At 40.2% G+C, this 19,176-nt stretch overlaps 2 protein-coding genes across 5 annotated transcripts in view; one reads left to right on the forward strand and one right to left on the reverse strand.

The window, feature by feature from the left end:
- LOC133453117 (abl interactor 1-like) overlaps positions 1-7,672 on the forward strand; it is a 59,092-nt gene extending 51,420 nt beyond the window's left edge. For 2 of the 4 annotated variants that reach the window (XM_061732991.1, XM_061732992.1), the window contains 3 exons: positions 1,011-1,100; positions 4,818-5,003; positions 7,072-7,672. In XM_061732991.1, coding sequence (XP_061588975.1) covers positions 1,011-1,100; positions 4,818-5,003; positions 7,072-7,247 — 452 coding nt within the window. In that variant the 3' untranslated portion in view covers positions 7,248-7,672. The remainder of the gene's footprint in view (positions 1-1,010; positions 1,101-4,817; positions 5,004-7,071) is intronic. The other 2 variants (XM_061732993.1, XM_061732995.1) reach the window with 1 other exon arrangement.
- A 3,410-nt stretch (positions 7,673-11,082) lies between these two features.
- LOC133452267 (amyloid beta A4 precursor protein-binding family B member 1-interacting protein-like) overlaps positions 11,083-19,176 on the reverse strand; it is a 36,022-nt gene continuing 27,928 nt past the window's right edge. The window contains exons 13-16 of the mRNA XM_061731489.1: positions 15,839-15,937; positions 13,555-13,639; positions 11,200-11,479; positions 11,083-11,116 (exon numbers count right to left, since the gene is read on the reverse strand). Of these exons, the coding sequence (XP_061587473.1) occupies positions 11,083-11,116; positions 11,200-11,479; positions 13,555-13,639; positions 15,839-15,937 (498 nt within the window). The remainder of the gene's footprint in view (positions 11,117-11,199; positions 11,480-13,554; positions 13,640-15,838; positions 15,938-19,176) is intronic.

The following is a 19,176-nucleotide window of genomic DNA, read 5'->3' on the forward strand; positions in this document are numbered from 1 at the left end:
CTAGAGGTTTACTAACACTAACTAGAGGTTTACTAAACACTAACTAGAGGTTTACTAAACACTAACTAGAGGTTTACTAACACTAACTAGAGGTTTACTAACACTAACTAGAGGTTAAACACTAACTAGAGGTTTACTAAACACTAACTATAGTCTTTACTAAACAGAAAGGTTTTAAGTTTAGTTTTAAAGGTGGAGGTGGTGTCAGCCTCCTTAACCCAGATTGGAAGTTGGTTCCATAGTAACGTTTCCTGGCACCAGAAGGCCACATGTTTGGGTTTGCCTCTGCTGTAATGGCAGCACTTGTCATGTGAGGCAGCTGGTGGATCTCCGAGGGCCGGGCGTGTGGACGGACGACAGCCAGCCTGAGTAATAAGGCGTTACCGGCCAGCGGGACTGCTGACACCCCTCCATTACATGTTGTTTATGACTCCCACCTGCCATTGAGTGACGTCCTGTCCTAGAGTGAGGACGGCTCGGCCTGTCTCTGCTCCTGCATCTCTTGTTTAAGACGTGTTTGAAGTAAAAAGCCTGATTTTAAAATGGAAAGAGGTGCAGCTGCAGGAAAGCTTTGCACCGTTCCCAGCAACAACCTCAGTGAGCATGTGATTCGGGTAGAAGGGACACATGCGGATGCTGCAGCTTTCTATCCGCCACTGTCTTGTGTCTGGGTCTGTGCTGCTTTGCTGGTTTGTTACTGAAGCTTCATGCAAGCTGCAGCCTTTGCTTTGGATCCAACACAGAGGCTGATGAGTTAGATCCCAGGCCAGATTAAATGAACACCGTTTCTCTACAAGGAAACCGGTCGGCAGATATAAATGTGTGGCTCACCAATTCTTCCTGCCCAATCTTCCATGCTCAAAAGCCTTTTGCTGTCTTTGTTTTTTTTTTTTTTTTTTTCACATGCTGACCGTTCCCGTCACGATGAATTTCTCTCTTCATTTTCCTCGTCCACCGCCGCTTCTACTCTCTGCTGCTTGTGTTTCCTTGCATGGGTGTTGCTGCTCCAGTGTCTGTGGCTCCTCCGCCGCCGCCTCCCGTGGTCCAGCTGACCCCACAGATCCCCCTGACCGGCTTTGTGGCCCGAATGCAGGAGAGCAGTAAGTAAAACGTTATATACAGACTTGCTGTTGAGGACATACTGCACAAGCATACAATGTCAGATTTCCAAACATGATTCAGCCACACGTGAACACGTCTGACAGCATGTATGGACACATGTGTCCTCTCAAATCATGTCAGGGTGCACACACTGCCTCGCACTGCTCTCTGCAGCTTCCTTCACGCACAATACCTTTTCTTGCACTTTACACAAGGCTGAGAGAGGAGCACCCTCAGACGACTGTGTGTTGCCATGGCGATGAATCACTTGAGGCTCCATCCTTTACTCTCTGTCCACCGAGGACTGAAAATGTGGCCTGGTGGCTCTGTCCAGATTCACCAGAAACCATCTGCAGAGATGCAGGGATGCAGGGCAGAGCCCTGCGCGGGACTGTTTTCTTCATCCCCTCCTGCTGAATTTCGGACCATTACCACCCGCAATGTGTGTGTTCCCGCCCACATCCGCAAAACTCTGAGAATTCATGCCGAACAATAATAGAAATGCATTGATTTAGTGTCTTCTCCTGTCCCGCAAGAGAAATGTCCTGGACCAATCTATCTGATTTAATGTTAACATGATCATTGTGGAGCTTGATGGATAATTGACAATTCATAGGTCACCTGACAGAAAGTTAGATGCAAATCCATCATTGTCATCATCCACAAGCTATTTAGCCTTTCGCGCATCAATTATGTAATTGAGGTTATAGCAACGAGAGTAGCTGTGAGAGGCTTAAATAACACTAATAAATAACACAAAATAGACAAAGTTAACGAATGAAACAAATGAATCACGTGGCCATTATATTGCTGTGGAGGAAGAGAATGCTGCTGACCGACTGAGGTTCCAATCCCTGCGTCTCTCTTCCAAGATGCTCCACAGACACTAAACGCAGTTTCTCCAAATATCTGACTTGCCTTGTCTTTGTTTACTAAAGACCTTGTTTGAGGTTCTTTTCCACGTCATTGATTTCCATCTTGTCGCTCGGCTACATCCCGTTACCGCAGTGTTTTTTTTTAGCCGTCTGAAGCAAAGTTCAAACCCCCGCACCCGGCGGGACCCAATCGCCCTGCAACCTTCTAACGCAGGGATGTGGTGATCGTGAACGACCCTCATCCACAACCTGGAACCTGGATTACTCAAATGAAAAGATTTCCAGTATAGAGGCTCTTTTCCTCAAAGGTTCTGCGGCACACAGGACTGGACGCATGTCTGTTTCCTCGGGTTTAGAAGAAGAGCCGGTTAGTTCATACGAGCAGCAGTTCAGGCCGTGGAATTGATACGATTTTTACGATTTCAATTCCATTTTCGATTCTGCTTAACGATTCGGTTCTTTATTGATTCCCTTATCAATTCTCATCCGTAAAAAAAAGGACAACAATAAGGCAAATGGCGCTAATATGATAAACTTGATAAACTTATTTTAATCAAAAAACGTCATGACAAGTTGATGCAGCACAAAAAAAGAAGTTCTGTGAGTGTGACGTCAGCAGCACCAGGGAGACGGAGACAGCTGAGCAGCAGTTGACAAACAGCTGATTGATTTTGATACACCGGAGATAAATATTGAACAAGAAAATAAAACGAAAAAACAAACGAAAACCTGGAACAGATCACCCTCCTGGCTGGCTCGCCAAATTTCTGTATGTTTGTTAATTAGTTTCCTGCAGTAACGCATGGAGCCAGCCAAGGACATGCTAATGTTGCTGCTGCTGCTGGGTTGAGAATTACTGACGTTGGTCCAGAGCGGATTGAAAACGCGACATTCATTGATTGTTATTTCTGCTGTGTGCACTAATGTTTTTGCATGTTGGTAGTATTCCTCCATTTGACGAAATATTGACTTGGCAAGTATTGCAAGTTGTCTTGTTGTCGTCTTTTTTACTGATATGTTACCGGACTGTCGAGCGTTTGATCGCCAGGGTGCCGTGTTTACTATTGACTGCTGGTTTATGCAACGTGCTTGATGACGTCGTTCGTTCCCACTGGAATCGAAAAGGGAATCGTTTGCAAAATTTCCAAACGATTCCAAGGAATTGAAACACTGGGAACCGGTTCTGAACAAGAACTGGTTCTCAATTCCCATCCCTAGTGAAGACGCTGACGAGCAAGCTCTGACCTGGAAGTAGCACTTCGCCGGCTACCGTTGTCTTTCTGCCTGAACTGTATTTGAACTTCATTAGCAAGTAAATTGTTAAACCCAGGAGAAAAAAAGCGACATAAACAGATTTGAATTGGATTGATTTCACTCCGTCACCTGTTCTTTAATCCAGGTGCAGGTTTGGGAGTTCGCTGTTGGACTAGTTGTCAGGCTCTGTAGCTAAAGAGCCCGAACGGTTTAAAATGCGAGTGTCAGCAGGGATGCCAGCTTAAGATCCCGCTCGTCCACCAAGATCAACGTCATAAAGTCTCTAGGGAAGGTCGTCAGTGGACTGATCCCTCACACCAAGATTAGAGAAGGGAAAACCTATTTCACAAATAACTTTACATCCAAAAGTTTATTTTACAGAAAATAGCGCATCCTGCGTCGCCAACAACAATAATAATAACTATAGAGGGTTTGCATTGACGTCACTCCCCCACTGGACCAGCCCCCTTACTCGCATTGAGTGGCAAAACATCAGCAAAAACAGCTGCAACTAGTGGAGAAGACGGGGTAACAGTCGATTATCGGCTTAAATTAAAGGCAGTTGGATTTGACAGTGACCCGTACAGTTACCCCAAGAACCAGTGGTCCATGGACATTAATATTTGGTACAGTTACCAAGAACCAGTGGTCCATGGACATTAATATTTGGTACAGTTACCAAGAACCAGTGGTCCATGGACATTAATATTTGGTACAGTTACCCCAAGAACCAGTGGTCCATGGACATTAATATTTGGTACAGTTACCAAGAACCAGTGGTCCATGGACATTAATATTTGGTACAGTTACCAAGAACCAGTGGTCCATGGACATTAATATTTGGTACAGTTACTAAGAACCAGTGGTCCATGGACATTAATATTTGGTACAGTTACTAAGAACCAGTGGTCCATGGACATTAATATTTGGTACAGTTACTAAGAACCAGTGGTCCATGGACATTAATATTTGGCCACATATCAGATATTTATATGTACTTAATTTCTACTCCGGGGAAATACACGAAGCAAAGCTTGAAGGCTTACAAAAGTCTTGACGCTTGGTCCGACTTCAAGGCAGGATTTGTTGTAGAAATTAAAGTGATGAGGACACCGAACTTTATGATTTGATCGTTTAACGTTAGCTACCCAAAAATCCAACATTACCTGATACAAAATGGGAACCACAAATCCACGTTTCGGTGTCTGGAATCCAGTTGTTTCTGTGAATTACAGTGATCCATTTGTCTCTCTTAAGCTAATTTTTCGGCAGTCTGTAAAACAATAACTCAGATTTCTTGCTAAATCTATGAGTACAGCACAACAGCTCTTAGATATTTTAGATTTTTTGGAGTGCTCAAACTGAAAGTTTACGCTGCCACTCAGTCTTTCTGACACTCAGTGGTTGTAACCCGCATCTGTGACGTCATGCACATTCCCTCTATTGGGAGATTTGCTGCGGAGCTGATGGTTTGGCATCTCATAAATTAAACATCACACCTCATATAAACTTTGATCCGCTACAGATGTGTCTTGTTGGTGGCTGATGCAGTCAAACATCAAACAAGCACTTGTTCTTCTCCTCCAGTAACAGACAGCCCGGCCCCTCCTCCCCCGCCCCCCCCAGAGGACCTGGGTGTGTTCGAGGAGCCGGCTCCCCCTCCACCTCCTCCTCCCGTGGACTACGAGGAAGAGGACGCTGCTGTGGTTCAGTACAGCGACCCCTACGCCGACGGAGACCCCCACTGGGCCCCCAAAGTCTATCAAGAGAAAGGTCAGTGCCTAAGGAGAGAGGACTGTGTTGAAAAAATCAATTTTCCGATTCTAAATCGATACTCATATTAATTCATAAAAATCGACTGGTATGTCTAAAGATCAATTTTTTTTTCTTCTTATCATTGCATTACAACTTTTGGTATTTTTTTTGTTTATGCCCAAAAAAAGAATGTTTTGTTGGACACCAGAATAACTGGTGCCATGTTTTTGCCTTTAAATACGTTTAAAGGTATGAAACATTAAAGTTTTCAGTTATAACTGCATACATTGTCTATATTTCATGACTTTATATGCTGTCTTGGGGTTACAGTTGCATAAAATGCTAAGAACCAAATTCTCAAAAATTAAAAACCAAAATAGACCGAAAATGGAAAGAAAATAAAAACAGAATGTGGGAAAAAATAAAACCGATCTCATTCGTCCTCTGTTTGCTGCTCTGGATCTGTTTGGTAATTCTGACCCATGATCAATGTTCCCTCTAATTTTTCATGTATCTGGGCATACACACAAGCTCCCTGAGCAAACTGAGGACTACTGTGAGCAACATCAGATATGCACGCTTTATTTTTACCTGCAGAAATACTGCAGGAATGACATAGCAGCAGTTAAATGCAGCCTTCTGTAAGCTTTAAATATCCACTGGGCTTACATCAAATACATCAAAACACAACAATAAAAAACACTTTTCTGAACTTATCAATATGACTCTGTCCTTCACAGGATAAGTAACATGGATCACTGCAAAAACTCACAATCTTAACAAGAATATTTGTCTTATTTCTAGTTAAAATGTCTCATTTTAGTAAAAAAAATCTCATTACACTTAAAACAAGACTCATCACTGGAAAAAAACAACAATTTTCACCTGTTTCAAGTAGATTTTCACTTGAAATAAGTAGAAAAATCTGCCAGTGGAACAAGAAGAAGATAAACCTTGTTCCACTGGCAGATTTTTCTACTTATTTCAAGTGAAAATCTACTTGAAACAGATGAAAATGGTCAAAGAACATATCTTTCTGGTGTTGTTTTTCTGGTGATGACTCTAAATGTTGAAATATCAGTAAAACCAAATTCATTGATGAAATGACATAAGGGATGGAAAGGAGGGATGGCAGTTTTACAGGGGGATGATTTGGACCGTTTTTATTTCAGGAGGGGATGCCATCCCCCCTCATCCCCCTCAACTCCAGTACTGGTGGTAGACACAGCAATGGTATGGACAGCTTTTAGCAGAGACTTCAGACTTTCTCGTGTCCGGGATCCCCACAGCTCCTTGTATTCCCCAAATCCTTGAATACTTCTCCTCCTCTCGACTCGCGGAACCTCCGTAAACTGATTTATGGTTCCGCGTTACACCAACGCAGACCCTACGCCGTAGGGTATGCGGCGATGCGCACGTACATTGCGCGTCGCCGCGTTTTCCTACGGCGTAGACCTTTAGCGCGGAACCATAAATCAGGCTTTACGAGTGAACGTCTCACGAGGGGCAGTCGCGTTGCGACGCCACTGTAGCCAAATCGCAAGGAGAGAACAGAGTACTGAGCTCATGAGAAGTCCCGGTACGCCAGAGGCTAATATTGCGAAGTGGGGTTACTCCATACCGGGGCGTACCGGCCCACTTAAAGCACTGCGCTCGATAGATTTTCTTGTGCACTGAGAATATGCGGGCAGTGCGCGATTGCGCACGCGGGCAGCTTAGAGGGAACATTGCCCACGATGTTTCTGAAAGCAGTTCTATCAGCATTCTGGGAGCTGATTGGTCCTTACAGCATCATTATCTGCCAATACTTGCTGTTGAATCTCAATATAATACTAGTATTAATATGTTGTAGAACTACAGTCATATAATTCATGTAACACCTCAAAAAAAAGTTTAAATAACACTAACCCAAATCAATATCAGAATCGAATAGGATCAAATCCTGATAATCGAATCTGAATCTTAACAATTGGAATCGAATCAATTCTTGACATTTGAATGGTTCCCCAGCCCTAGACTGGGGTCGTGTTTTAATCCGGTTCCCAGCGTTTTGAAGGCTCATTTTTTCTTCTCCGATTCGTCCTAGTCGTGGCCATCTACGACTACTCCAAAGACAAAGAGGACGAGCTGTCCTTCATGGAAGGAGCCATCATCTACATCATCAAGAAGAACGACGACGGCTGGTATGAAGGCGTCTGCAACGGCACCACGGGCCTCTTCCCCGGGAACTACGTGGAGTCCATCATGCACTACGCTGACTAACAAACTACAGCCTTTTCTGCTGATGCTGGCGCCGCTGGACACGGACGGTGGGGTGCAGTGCAGTGCTGCTGCTCGTGCAGCTCCTGGTTTAAATAAAGTGCCACGGTGAATTTCTAAATGGTTTTTCTTTAGGCGGGGGGAGGGGCTCGTCCTTGCATCAGTTTGGCTTGTTTTAAATTAAGTTAAAACAAAAAGGAGAGTGGGGTTGAGTCTCGGGAGGCCAGGGGTCTGCTAAACTCACTCACAGCAACTAACGCTCAGTCAGACGCAGCCAGAGTACAACGTGAATCTGTGTGTGCTGTAAATGTGTGTGTGGCAACTTTAATTCATGTTTCTTCAAGTATGCGGCTGATTCTGACCGAAGAGACAGATCCACACTGCAAAAACTCCAAATCTTACCAGGAATATTTGTCTTATTTTTAGTTAAAATGTCTCATTTTTAGTCAAAAAAATCTCATTACACTTAAAACAAGTGTCATTACTTGAAAAATAACTTGTTATTTGCCAATTTTCAACTGTTTCTAGTAAATTTTCACTTGAAATAAATAGAAAAATCTGCCAGTGGGACAAGATTTATCTTCTCATTACAAGCAAAAAAAATCTTGTTCCACTGGAAGATTTTTCTACTTATTTTAAGTGAAAATCTACTTGAAACAGGTGAAAATTGTTGTTTTTTCCAGTGATGAATCTTTTTTTTTTACTAAAAATTAGACATTTTAACTAGAAATAAGCCAAATATTCTTGTTAAGATTGTGAGTTTTTGCAGTGCGGCAGTTGTAGCGCCGTCGTCACTCAGACTAACCCTCCTCCCTTACAACCTCTCCAGAAGACATTAAAGGACAAAATACATGGAAGAAAGTGTGTTAGGACACGACTGAATGTCCGGAGCAACCCACGGCAACCTGGAGGCAATCCTGCATCGATGGGGAATTGGGGTTCAAGAAAAAAAGAAAAGAAAAAGCTGATGTACAGAATGCATAACACAAAAAAAGGAGAGCGTTTCTCTCTCTGGTGGAGTTTCTTTCTGCTCTATTAACGTGTATATAAACTGTAACGTGACAAGCTGCCAGTAAAGTACATGCGTCAGTGTATTTCACCAGTGTTTCCATCGGCCTCCGGGGATCGGAGCGTTTTCCTCTGGAGTTCTTGCTTGTTTTTACTTGAACGGGGGAGTTTATTGATCAGTCACAGTGGCCGCTCTTAACTGGATCGGGGCAGAAGTGATTGTGTACAAGCATTTATTTTTCTATTTTGAGTCACATGGTTTTGAGTGTGTCACCGTGTTTAGTGATGCTTGTCCAGCTGCTGTAGCAAAAGCTCCGAGGACGGACAGACGGACGGACTAGTGCGTCTCCATGTTGTTTTCCATTTGTCGTGTAGTTGCACTGATAGGTATCAATAACTGTGATGACGCTGAATTTCATGGTGTTTTTTCGGTGGCAACGTGAGCATTCTGAGAAGCATGAAGCAAATCTTTCTTTGGACTGGTGTGGTGCTTTTACACTGGTGCTCCAACCATCACCATCAACCCCCCATGTAGCTCCCTATAATGTAATAGTTTCCTATAATGTAATAGTTTCCTGAATATGTAATAAAATTTGCACTTAACTCAATCGAAAATGTAATAAAATCCAATAATGTAATAACTTCACCAATAATGTAATGAAATATCCTGACTGATATTGTAATAACATTTTTACCGATAATGTAATACCTTATTACATTATTGGGAATTTATTACATTTCAGGTGGGTCTTTTTTTTTTTTTTTTTTTTTTTTCCAAAACTGATAATGTAATACTTGACAAATAATGTAATATATATGTTCATTTTCAGTCCAGAGTTCTACATTTTGTCTTTTAAGTATCTAAGAATGTTTTATACGCTGGATTTGAAACACCAGAATGATTATTGCACTGCAAAAACTATAAATCTTACCAGGAATATTTGTCTTATTACTAGTTAAAATGTCTCATTTTTAGTCAAAAAAATCTTATTACACTTAAAACAAGAGTCATTACCAGAAAAATAACTTATCATTACAAGCAAAAAAAATCTTTGATCAGATTTTTCTACTTATTTTAAGTGAAAATCTACTTGAAACAGGTGAAAATTGATGTTTTTTCCAGTGATGAGTCTTGTTTTAAGTGTGATGTGTTTTTTTTTTTTTGACAAAAAATGAGAAATTTTAACTAGAAATAAGACAAATATTCTTTTGATTTTGAGTTTTTGCAGTGTGATTTAAATTGCAGACTTTGAGTACCATGTAATAAATTCCCAATAATGTAATAAGGTATTACATTATCGGTAAAAATGTTATTACAATATCAGTCAGGATATTTTATTACATTATTGGGGATGTTATTACATTATTGGATTTTATTACATTTTTGATTGAGTTAAGTGCAAATTGTATCACGTTTTCAGGCGTTATTACATTTTCAGGAAGTTCTAACATTACAGGGTGCTACACCTCTCAACCTCAGAAATGTGATGAGTACTTTCCTTTCCTGAGCATTGATCATTTGATTGTAAAACCTTTGGAATCACACTTGTATTGTTATTGAATGTAGGCGACTGAGCAGTAATGTACCACAGCTGGAGCCAGTCTGCTGTTCACGTTTGGCTTGTTTTTGTCCTACAAATGAATTAAATGAGTGAATTTCAATCTGGAGGACTTCTAAAGGGCTGCCGACGAGAGTTTTACTACAAAATAAGACGTCTGCCCTTCCAAAATGTTCGGTGGTGTGAGTAAAAGTGGTTCCACATATCTGAAGGTAATGCCTGTCTCAGCGTAAATGTTTGTAACACATTTTAGGTGATGGACATTTCAACGTGAGCTCTGACTGAAAGGGTAATTAATACCTATTGACTGATCCCAGTATGCAACTGTCAGTACGGAGAAGGACTTGCCACTACATCCCATTATCCATGGTTTGATTTTCATTGTGATGTCATTTCTTGTGGGAAAAATAACTTTTTTTTTTTTGTTTTTTACCAAATGTTTTTCTTAACTTTGCATTCGACGTGTTTTTTATGTCCGAGACTGCTGAGGGAGGCTCGCCGGCAGTTACTGTAGTGGATTTATTTATACTTTTATCATGCAGAGATCACGAGACGAGCACTTGACGTGCGTGGGATTTGTAACGTTTACCGCGCAGCGTTTCAGGCCCTGGTGGGACGAGGAGCCTTTTCTTTGGTGTGTTTTCTTATGATCAAATGTGAAATCAAAAAAAGAAAAAAAAACTAAGTTTAATGGTCATGAGAACAGAATCTGGTGTTTGTCCTCCTCTCAGTTTGTACATAGGATGTGCTCATTGAAATTTATGTACAGTCTTTTTGTAATAAAAAAAACTCATTGACATCAATGTTAAAACGGAGATTCATTTATTTATTGTGTTCCTGCACCAACTTCCAAACCAGTACAGTGACTAGCCTAGAAATAAATTACTTCTGGATCCGGAGGCAGGGGTGTTTCCTAGGGGGGGGCCAGAGGGGGCCACTTAAATTCTTGGGGTGGAACCAAAACTAAAAGCCATTATTATAGGACTTTATTATATTGTTGTAGTATACAGGCTCAGAAATACTTAAAGAAACACCTACTGATACCTTATGCATTTGGCCCAAATGATTTGGGATGAAACACATAACTGATGATAGAATCTATGTGACCGGCAAGTGCTTTTTTTTTTTACTGAGGCCAGTGGGGTGGCCAGCAAATTTGTAGGGGGGCCGTGGCCACCCCTGGCCCACCCCCCCTGGTGGTGCCACTGTCCGGAGGAGACAGCCAGCGTCCCCGACGGAGGATGGTTGGGGGTTGAGGGTTGAGGGGGGACTCAGACCTGTTCGGAGGAGACGTAGCCAGCGTCCCTGATGGAGGAGGGTTGAGGGGGGACTCAGACCTGTCCGGGGGGTTTAGGGTTGGGGGTTGAGGGTTGAGGGGGGACTCAGACCTGTCCGGGGGGTTTAGGGTTGGGGGTTGAGGGTTGAGGGGGGACTCAGACCTGTCCGGGGGGTTTAGGGTTGGGGGTTGAGGGTTGAGGGGGGACTCAGACCTGCCTGGGGGGCGGTGGGGGGATGAAGTCGGGGGGATCCTCACACGGATGCTGCTCCATGTTTCTGCATCCGGGTGGAGCTGGAGCTGGACCTGGACGTGGACGTGGACCTGGACCTGGACCTGGACCTGGACCTGGACCTGGGCCTGTAGAACCTGGACCTGGCTCGGCACGAGGGCTGTGCCCTGGGAGAAATCCAGAGATGCAGATTTTAGTCTTGCTTTTTTTTTTTTTTTTTTTTTTTTACTTTGTCTGCATATATATTAATGGTGAATACCGTGTTGGTTTATATATATATATATATATATATATATGTGTGTATATTAGAGGTGGGTGCAATTCATCGATGTGTCGATGCATCGCGATGCGTCACGTGACGATTTGGAATCGATTAATTAAAAAACTTTTCTTTTTTTTTTTAAGTTATCCTATCCAGATTCCAGACTGAATAAGCTGCTGAATCATTTCATTTTCAAAAATGCACATTTCTTATTGTTCACTTGAAATATGGCAGATATGTTTACACTAAGTACATATATCTTGTTTACTTGAATAAATGAACTCATTAAATCCAGGGCTTGACCGTTTTCAGTGTTTTCCGCCAATAGAGGGCGCTCTCATGCAAGTGCAGCTTTCCCTGGTCAAAGTTAAGTAAGTCAAAGAGCAAATGTTTACATAGTCATAAAATACATTATTTTGTGTCTTTGAAAAAACCTTGTTATTTACTTAATGAGTGTTGTTAGAGGAACAGAGTTCATTGATTGGCTATTTATTTACAAATGTAGCCACAGATGAAGACAAAATCAATCTTGTATGGAAAAAAGCATTAAAAATCACAATAATGGAAGAATCGTGGCACCAATAATTCCACCCAACACACAGGACACACGTGCTTCAGCTCCTTGCTGCTGTGCAGCCCTGCCTTATAAAGGCAGGCAGGGTGGAGAGGTTGATGGGACACACCTGTGCCCCATCACCTGAGTGGCTGCTCCTCCACCCTGCCACACACCCCCATCGCCAACCTCAGGCCGGGGTCCATCCGGCCGAGCCAACCCCCCCCCCGTCCCCCTCGGAGCGGGAGAGGAAGCCCGGAACCGCAGTCCGCGCCTCCGGGCCTTCCTGGTTCGGCCGGCTTGCCGAGACCGGTCGGGAGGTCGCCATCGGCGACTAGCCGATCACCGAGAAAGACGCTCTCGGAACCGGGCCCACATATATATATATATATATACATACATATATATATATATATATATATATATATATATATATATATATATATATATATATATATTTTTTTTTTTTTTTTTTTTTAATTAAATGTGAAGGGGGGGGTGACATCCACTGCTAGTCTAAAATGAGAAAAACACAGGGAAACGTACAAACGAGCACACGAGCCTTGGAGATCTAAGAGAAAAAACAAACACGAGAACAGGCAGAGACACAAACAGCAGCCATTGCAGGTCCCTGAGACTGAATCAAGACTAGACTACTGAGATTATCTGTCCCTGAAACTGTGGGGTGAGTATGTAGGTGAGTGAGCAGGTGTGTGTGTCTGTGTAGCTGTGTGGGATTTTTGTTATTTAACTGGTAGCTTATTTTTTGCTGTTTCAAAACCAACTACCGGTAAATAACTAAATGTGTTATCATATGCCAGGTTTTTGAGGACTGCAGAACATTTTTTTTTAAAGTTGGGATTTATCAATGCAGAAAAAAAGAAAGTTGACATCTGCTGCAAGATTATTCTGCACATTTCAAATGAAGGAACAGGTTCTGCCTTTGTTGAAAAAAATCCATTTTACGATTCTAAATCGATTATTATATTCATTCCTAAAAATCGTTTCATATGTCTAAAGATTGATTTTTTTCATCAATACATTACAACTTTTGGTATTATTTTGTTTATGCTCAAAAAAGGAATGTTTTGTTGGACACAAGAATAACTTGCCTTTAAATATGTTTAAAGGTATGAAAACATTAAAGTTTTCAGTTCTAATTACATCAATTGTCTATAATTCATTACAGTTATATTTGTATCGTAAATGATCCATCCCACAAGGAACAAAATAACAATCAAAGAAATACAAATACTTAAGAATCACAATCAAATCAATTCTTGACATTTGAATGGATTCCCAGCCCTATTGTAAACCTGACCATGTAGTTTGTTTCAGTAACATGACCCGAGCAAGTACGCCGGGTCCTGCAGAACTGGCCATGTGAAACATTGAACCCCGTCCTTAAACATCCACCTACCTGTCTGTGCAGAGGGCTGGAGATCCTGCAGGGCGTCTGCTCTCTGCAGGGCGGCCTGGTAGCTGTCGTAGAGGGAAGGGCCGTACTAAACACACGCACAATAATACATGTTAAAGTGCACATCAAAGTCCTTGGGTATCATAAAAAAGGTTAAACCCTTTTTAAAAGTAAGCACTTCATTAACTTTGTACAACAGTTTAATCTATTCCCATATCTCTTATTGTTATTAGGGCCCGAGCACTTACAGTGCAAAGGTCCTATTGTATCTGTAGGAATTTTCCTTTTTATCCTTATCCTTATCCTTATTTTTCAGATTTTTCTTTCTTTATTTCCTCCTAAACGTGCCCCAAAAGTCACCAAATTTTTCACCAAGCCAGGCCTGGTGAAAAATGTGATATTTAATGGTTTGCATTAATGGGCGTGGCCTAACGGCTCAACAGCGCCCCCTAGAAAACTTTGTGCCTCAAGCCCCACAATACGGTTTGACGTACATGCACGAAAATCGGTACACGCCTGTATCATGTCGCAACTTAAAGAAAAGAGTCTTGGCGCCATGGCCCAAACCGAACAGGAAGTCGGCCATTTTGAATTAATTGTGTAATTTTGGCGCAATTTATGCCATTTCTTCGGCCGTTAATGCGGCCCGAACCGTAACGTGCACCCAGGTGTTTTATACATCAAAATGTACGTCTCCATCCTGCGACGACGTGCATTATTTTTCTCAGTCAAAAGCGTTACCGTGGCGACGATAGACGCCAAAAAGCACGCCCCCTCTTCATGTGATTGGTCCATATTTGATAGTTCCTACTTTCTGCCAGAACTTTTGAATGGTTTGATATAAAGACTCGGTGGTGTCATCGGACTCGGTTTTGAGTCCTTAAACATAATTGGTGAATATTAGCCCCGACCCTTCTTCTGATTGGTCGATATCTGATAGTTTCTACTTTCTGCCATAACTTTTGAATGGTTTGATATAGAGAGGCCTGAAGAATCTACATCAAGTCATACAAGCTTCCACTGCAGCCAGAACGTGCACAAGGGTGCGAGGGCCGTTCATCGCTGCTTGCAGCTTTAATTGAAATTTCATTTGGGCTAGCACTTATCCTTCTTTTTTACAACCTATTCATAAACTCCAAAAATCCTTTGTAAGAATTGTTACTAACTCTCCATCATCCACACCTCTGTTTAAAAAATTATAAATACTAACAATCTACGATGTGAATAAGTATCAAACAGGAATCCTGATGTATAAAGTCTAACTTAACCCAGACATTTTCATCATTATTTAGAGTTTAATTCTTATTATCGTTCATACTCCAGCAGAAGAAGGAATGATTAGCATTTCCCCTTCTGCAGAACCGCAGTTGCTAAATGTTCATTATTATATATCAAGGTTTTGTGCTGTGGAACAGTTTAAAACATTTAAATAAAACATGCTCAACATATTATCTGCATTCAAAAGAAAGCTGAAAAAAAAGTTGATAGATTTTTTATATATCTGTGTTTTTCATTCACCATTATTCAAATATATTTCTAAGCTATTTAATTGTATTCTGAAGTATCATATAACTCAGTTATCAGTTATACTGTATAGGCCTAAGTATTGTCCTTATATGGTTTTATGAATTATTATTTTTTTAATTTTTCTTGTTTTTAGGAGGGGGGAGTCGCTTATAAACCCTTCTAGTTTTTATGACCTCTCCTGCACGTCTTTTCTTAACTTTTTTCCTCTGTGTAATGTTTCTTTTTTGATTGATTGATTGATTGATTTATTTAGACATGTAAAAGACAACAATTAAAAGAGAAGATAAGAAAACAAAACAAACAAAAAAAAACAAAAAAAACTAAGAATTTCATCCTTTAACACTTAATATCTTAATTTACATGTGCAAAAAAGAGTAGGAAGAAGTGTAAACTTATTTAATCCTACCCCCATTCACTAATCATTTATAAGTATTTATAATAAGTAACTATACCATAATTATACTCACACACAACAAACAACTCAACACAAACGTTCCTAACCCGTGAATGAAAAGGGGCAGGAAGAAGAAGAATCTTATTTACTCTGCCCCTTTTTTCCAAGAAGTCAAATTACAAAGAACGTAAATTATAAAATTAAAAAAGCAACAACTAAGTAAATAAAAGAATACTAAAATAAAATCAAATAGCCTTTGTACCTTTTGAAAATCATGTTTTTATACTTTTTTACGAGTGCAAACAATAAAACAAACCAACAAACAAACCAACCAGTGTAGTGCCAGTAAAGGCGTGTGGATTTCACCTTGGCTATCCTGATGCTGTTGACCCAGAGCAGCAGCGAGTGTTCGTCATGGCAGCACAGGAACCTGACGTGAGGAGACTCTCTCTGGATGCAGGGATGCTGAAACAGCAGCACAGGAACTTGAATATGTTTCATAAGTATGAAAACATTAAAGTTTTCAGTTATAATTGCATAAATTGTCTATATTTCTTTGCTTTATATACCGTATTGGGGTTAAGTTTGCATAAAATGCTAAAAACCAAATGCTCATAAATGGGAAATGGGATAAATTGATAATTCTGCCCAACACAATGTTTCTGAAAGCAGTTCTATCAGCATTCTGGGAGCTGATTGGTCCTTACAGCATCATTAGCTGCAATACTTGCTGTTGAATCGCAATATAATACTAGTATTAATATGTTGCAGAACTACAGTCATATAATTCATGCAACAGCTGAAAAACAGTTTTAATAACACCAACCCAAATCAATATCGGATCGAATCAAAGCGTGATAATTGATTCTGAATTTTAAGAATCGGAATTGAATCGATTCTTGACATTTGAATCGATCCCCAGCCCTACGTTTTAATGTAAATTCCTAATCTTGTGTTTTAACCTAGCAAAGATTTTTATTTATCTTGTTGAGTGTTGAGTATTTTATTTATTTATTTTGAGTAGAGTGAGTTGGTGATGTCTGTTTTTAATTGTTGCACTTTTAATGTTTCTCTGGCTGCTGTCTTGTCCAGGCTTCCCTTGAAAAAGAGGTCATTGTATCTCAACGGGACCGACCTGGTTAAAATAAAGGTTAAATAAAAAAACAAAAAAACAAGGAGCTGCACATTGAGCTGGGAAATCCCTCAGGTTTCAACCTACAGGTTGAGATGACCTTGCTGAAATCGCCTGATTTATTTCTCATTCTAAATCAATCTGGTTCAGTCACATATAGAATATCTAGCCCTCAAAATACAGTACTGTCTCAGAAAATTTGAATATTGTGATAAAGTTCTCTATTTTCTGTAATGCAATTAAAAAAAAAAAATGTCATACATTCTGGATTCATTACAAATCAACTGAAATATTGCAAGCCTTTTATTATTTTAATATAGCTGATTATGGCTTACATTTTAAGATTAAGATTCCCAGAATATTCTAATTTTTTGAGATAGGATATTTGAGTTTTCTTAAACTGTAAGCCATAATCAGCAATATTAAAATAATAAAAGGCTTGCAATATTTCAGTTGATTTGTAATGAATCCAGAATGTATGACATTTTTGTTTTTGTAATTGCATTACAGAAAATCACAATATTCTAATTTTCTGAGAGTGTCCTGTAAGCATCAGCGCTTATTGTTTTTAAAAAGGGCCAGATCTGTATTTTTACTCTTGTAGTACAACACGTCTCCAGCAGGGGGCAGAGTCGAGCAGAGGACCAATCATAAAACTGAAGGATGAGCTTGTGTCTAACAGTGGATTGATTATTATAGGTATTATTTTGTATGTGTACTTTGGGGCATTACTTTCTTTCTGCAGTCTTGTTGAGAGAATACTTCATGTCATTAACATTTATGGCAATTACTTTTGTTGGTGCATTCTAAAAAGTCATAACTATAATTTCTCAACTCATACTACCACTTGTTGATTATGCAGATATTGTTTATCAAAATACTCCAGATACCCATGTTAAACCTCTGACTGTATTATTTAATTCATTATGTAGATTTGTGTTACGTTGTCCTTTCAGAACATCATTGTTTTATGTTTGATTCATTGAACTGGTTTCAACCCAAATCTAGACAGCAATTTCACTGGTTTAACTTCCTTTTTAAATGTGTTTATTTTCACTGTGCTCCATATTTAAAAGAACTCATGATTCCATATAACTCTCCATACTCACTCAGACATATGAATTTTCCTTTTTTCTTTGTTCCTAGAATTTTAAAAGAGGTTGGTAAAAGATCATTTTATTTTAAAGCTCCATCAGATTGGAATAATCTTCCTCTCTTTTTGCGTTCTATTACCTCTTTTCATTGTTTTAAGTTGCCATTATACTCTCATCTTAAAACAAATTGCATATGTTTTTAATTTATTTATGTATTTTTTTGTCCTTTTTTCTATTTATTTTTTTTATATTTTCTCTCTGTTATGTTATATTTATGTAATTGTTCCGGTTATTCAATTAGTCTATTTTGTAACTAGATTCATGTGGGTAGGGGTTGTGTGTGGGAGGGTGAGCAAGATGTCTGTGTTTGTTTTATGTCATGTATGTCTGTACCAGGGGTCGGCAACCCGCGGCTCTAGAGCCGCTAGCGGCTCCTGGAGCTTCTTCAAAATGTTTGACCTTTTTTTCCTTTTTTTCTTTGTTTTCCTTCTTCTCTTTCTTTTCCTTTTTCCTTCTTTTTTTCTTTTTTCTTTTTTTTTCTTATTTTCTTCCTTTTTTTCTTCTTTTTTTCTCTTTTTTTCTTCCTTTTTCCTTTCCTTTTTAATCTCAACATTTTGACTTTTTTCTCAACATTTCGACTTTTTTCTCGACATTTTGACCCAGTTCTAACTAATATAGCTACATGCAGCATGTGTTGTCTTCATTCTAAGGATACAAGACAAGACTTTTCATTTTTTTTGCGGCTCCAGACATATTTGTTTTTTGTGTTTTTGGTCCAATATGGCTCTTTCAACATTTTGGGTTGCCGACCGCTGGTCTGTACTGTAATGTGATATATTGTAATGTTGCATGTTTTCTTGGGACCCCCTTGAAAATGAGATGTTACATCTCAAGGGGCGATCCTTTAATAAATTCTGAAACTACTTGTGTGTATTTCATATTTGAGGCCAGTGGTGTCGACCTCAGGTCCTCACATCCTGCTGTTCTCCGTCCTCTTCTATTCTGCCTCCATGTAAAAATACAGGGCTTGGAATGGAATAGATTTACACCAGAGAGGTGAAACCACTCCGAGTTATTACCATGATTCATTTCAGTTATTCACTTCTGTCGCCCTGCCTTAAAACTAGGCCTGTGTTTGAAAAAATCGATTTTCCATTTCTAAATCGATTCTCATATTAATTCCTAAAAATCGATTGGAATGTCTAAAGATCGTTTTTTTTGTTTTGTTTTTGTTTTCATCCATCCATCCATCTTCTTCCGACTTCCTTCACCCCAGACACTTCCTCCAGCTCTTCCTCCAGCTCTTGCTCCAGCTCTTCCTCCATCTCTTCCTCCAGCTCTTCCTCCATCTCTTCCTCCAGCTCCTCCGAGGGGAGTCCGAGACGTTCCCAGGCCAGCCGAGAGACATAGTCTCTCCAGCATGTCCTGGGTCTTCCCCGGGGTCTCCTCCCGGAGGGACATGCCTGGAACACCTCCCT

The sequence above is a fragment of the Cololabis saira genome, chromosome 10, assembly GCF_033807715.1.
Source record: "Cololabis saira isolate AMF1-May2022 chromosome 10, fColSai1.1, whole genome shotgun sequence".
In the NCBI taxonomy this organism is placed as follows: domain Eukaryota; kingdom Metazoa; phylum Chordata; class Actinopteri; order Beloniformes; family Belonidae; genus Cololabis; species Cololabis saira.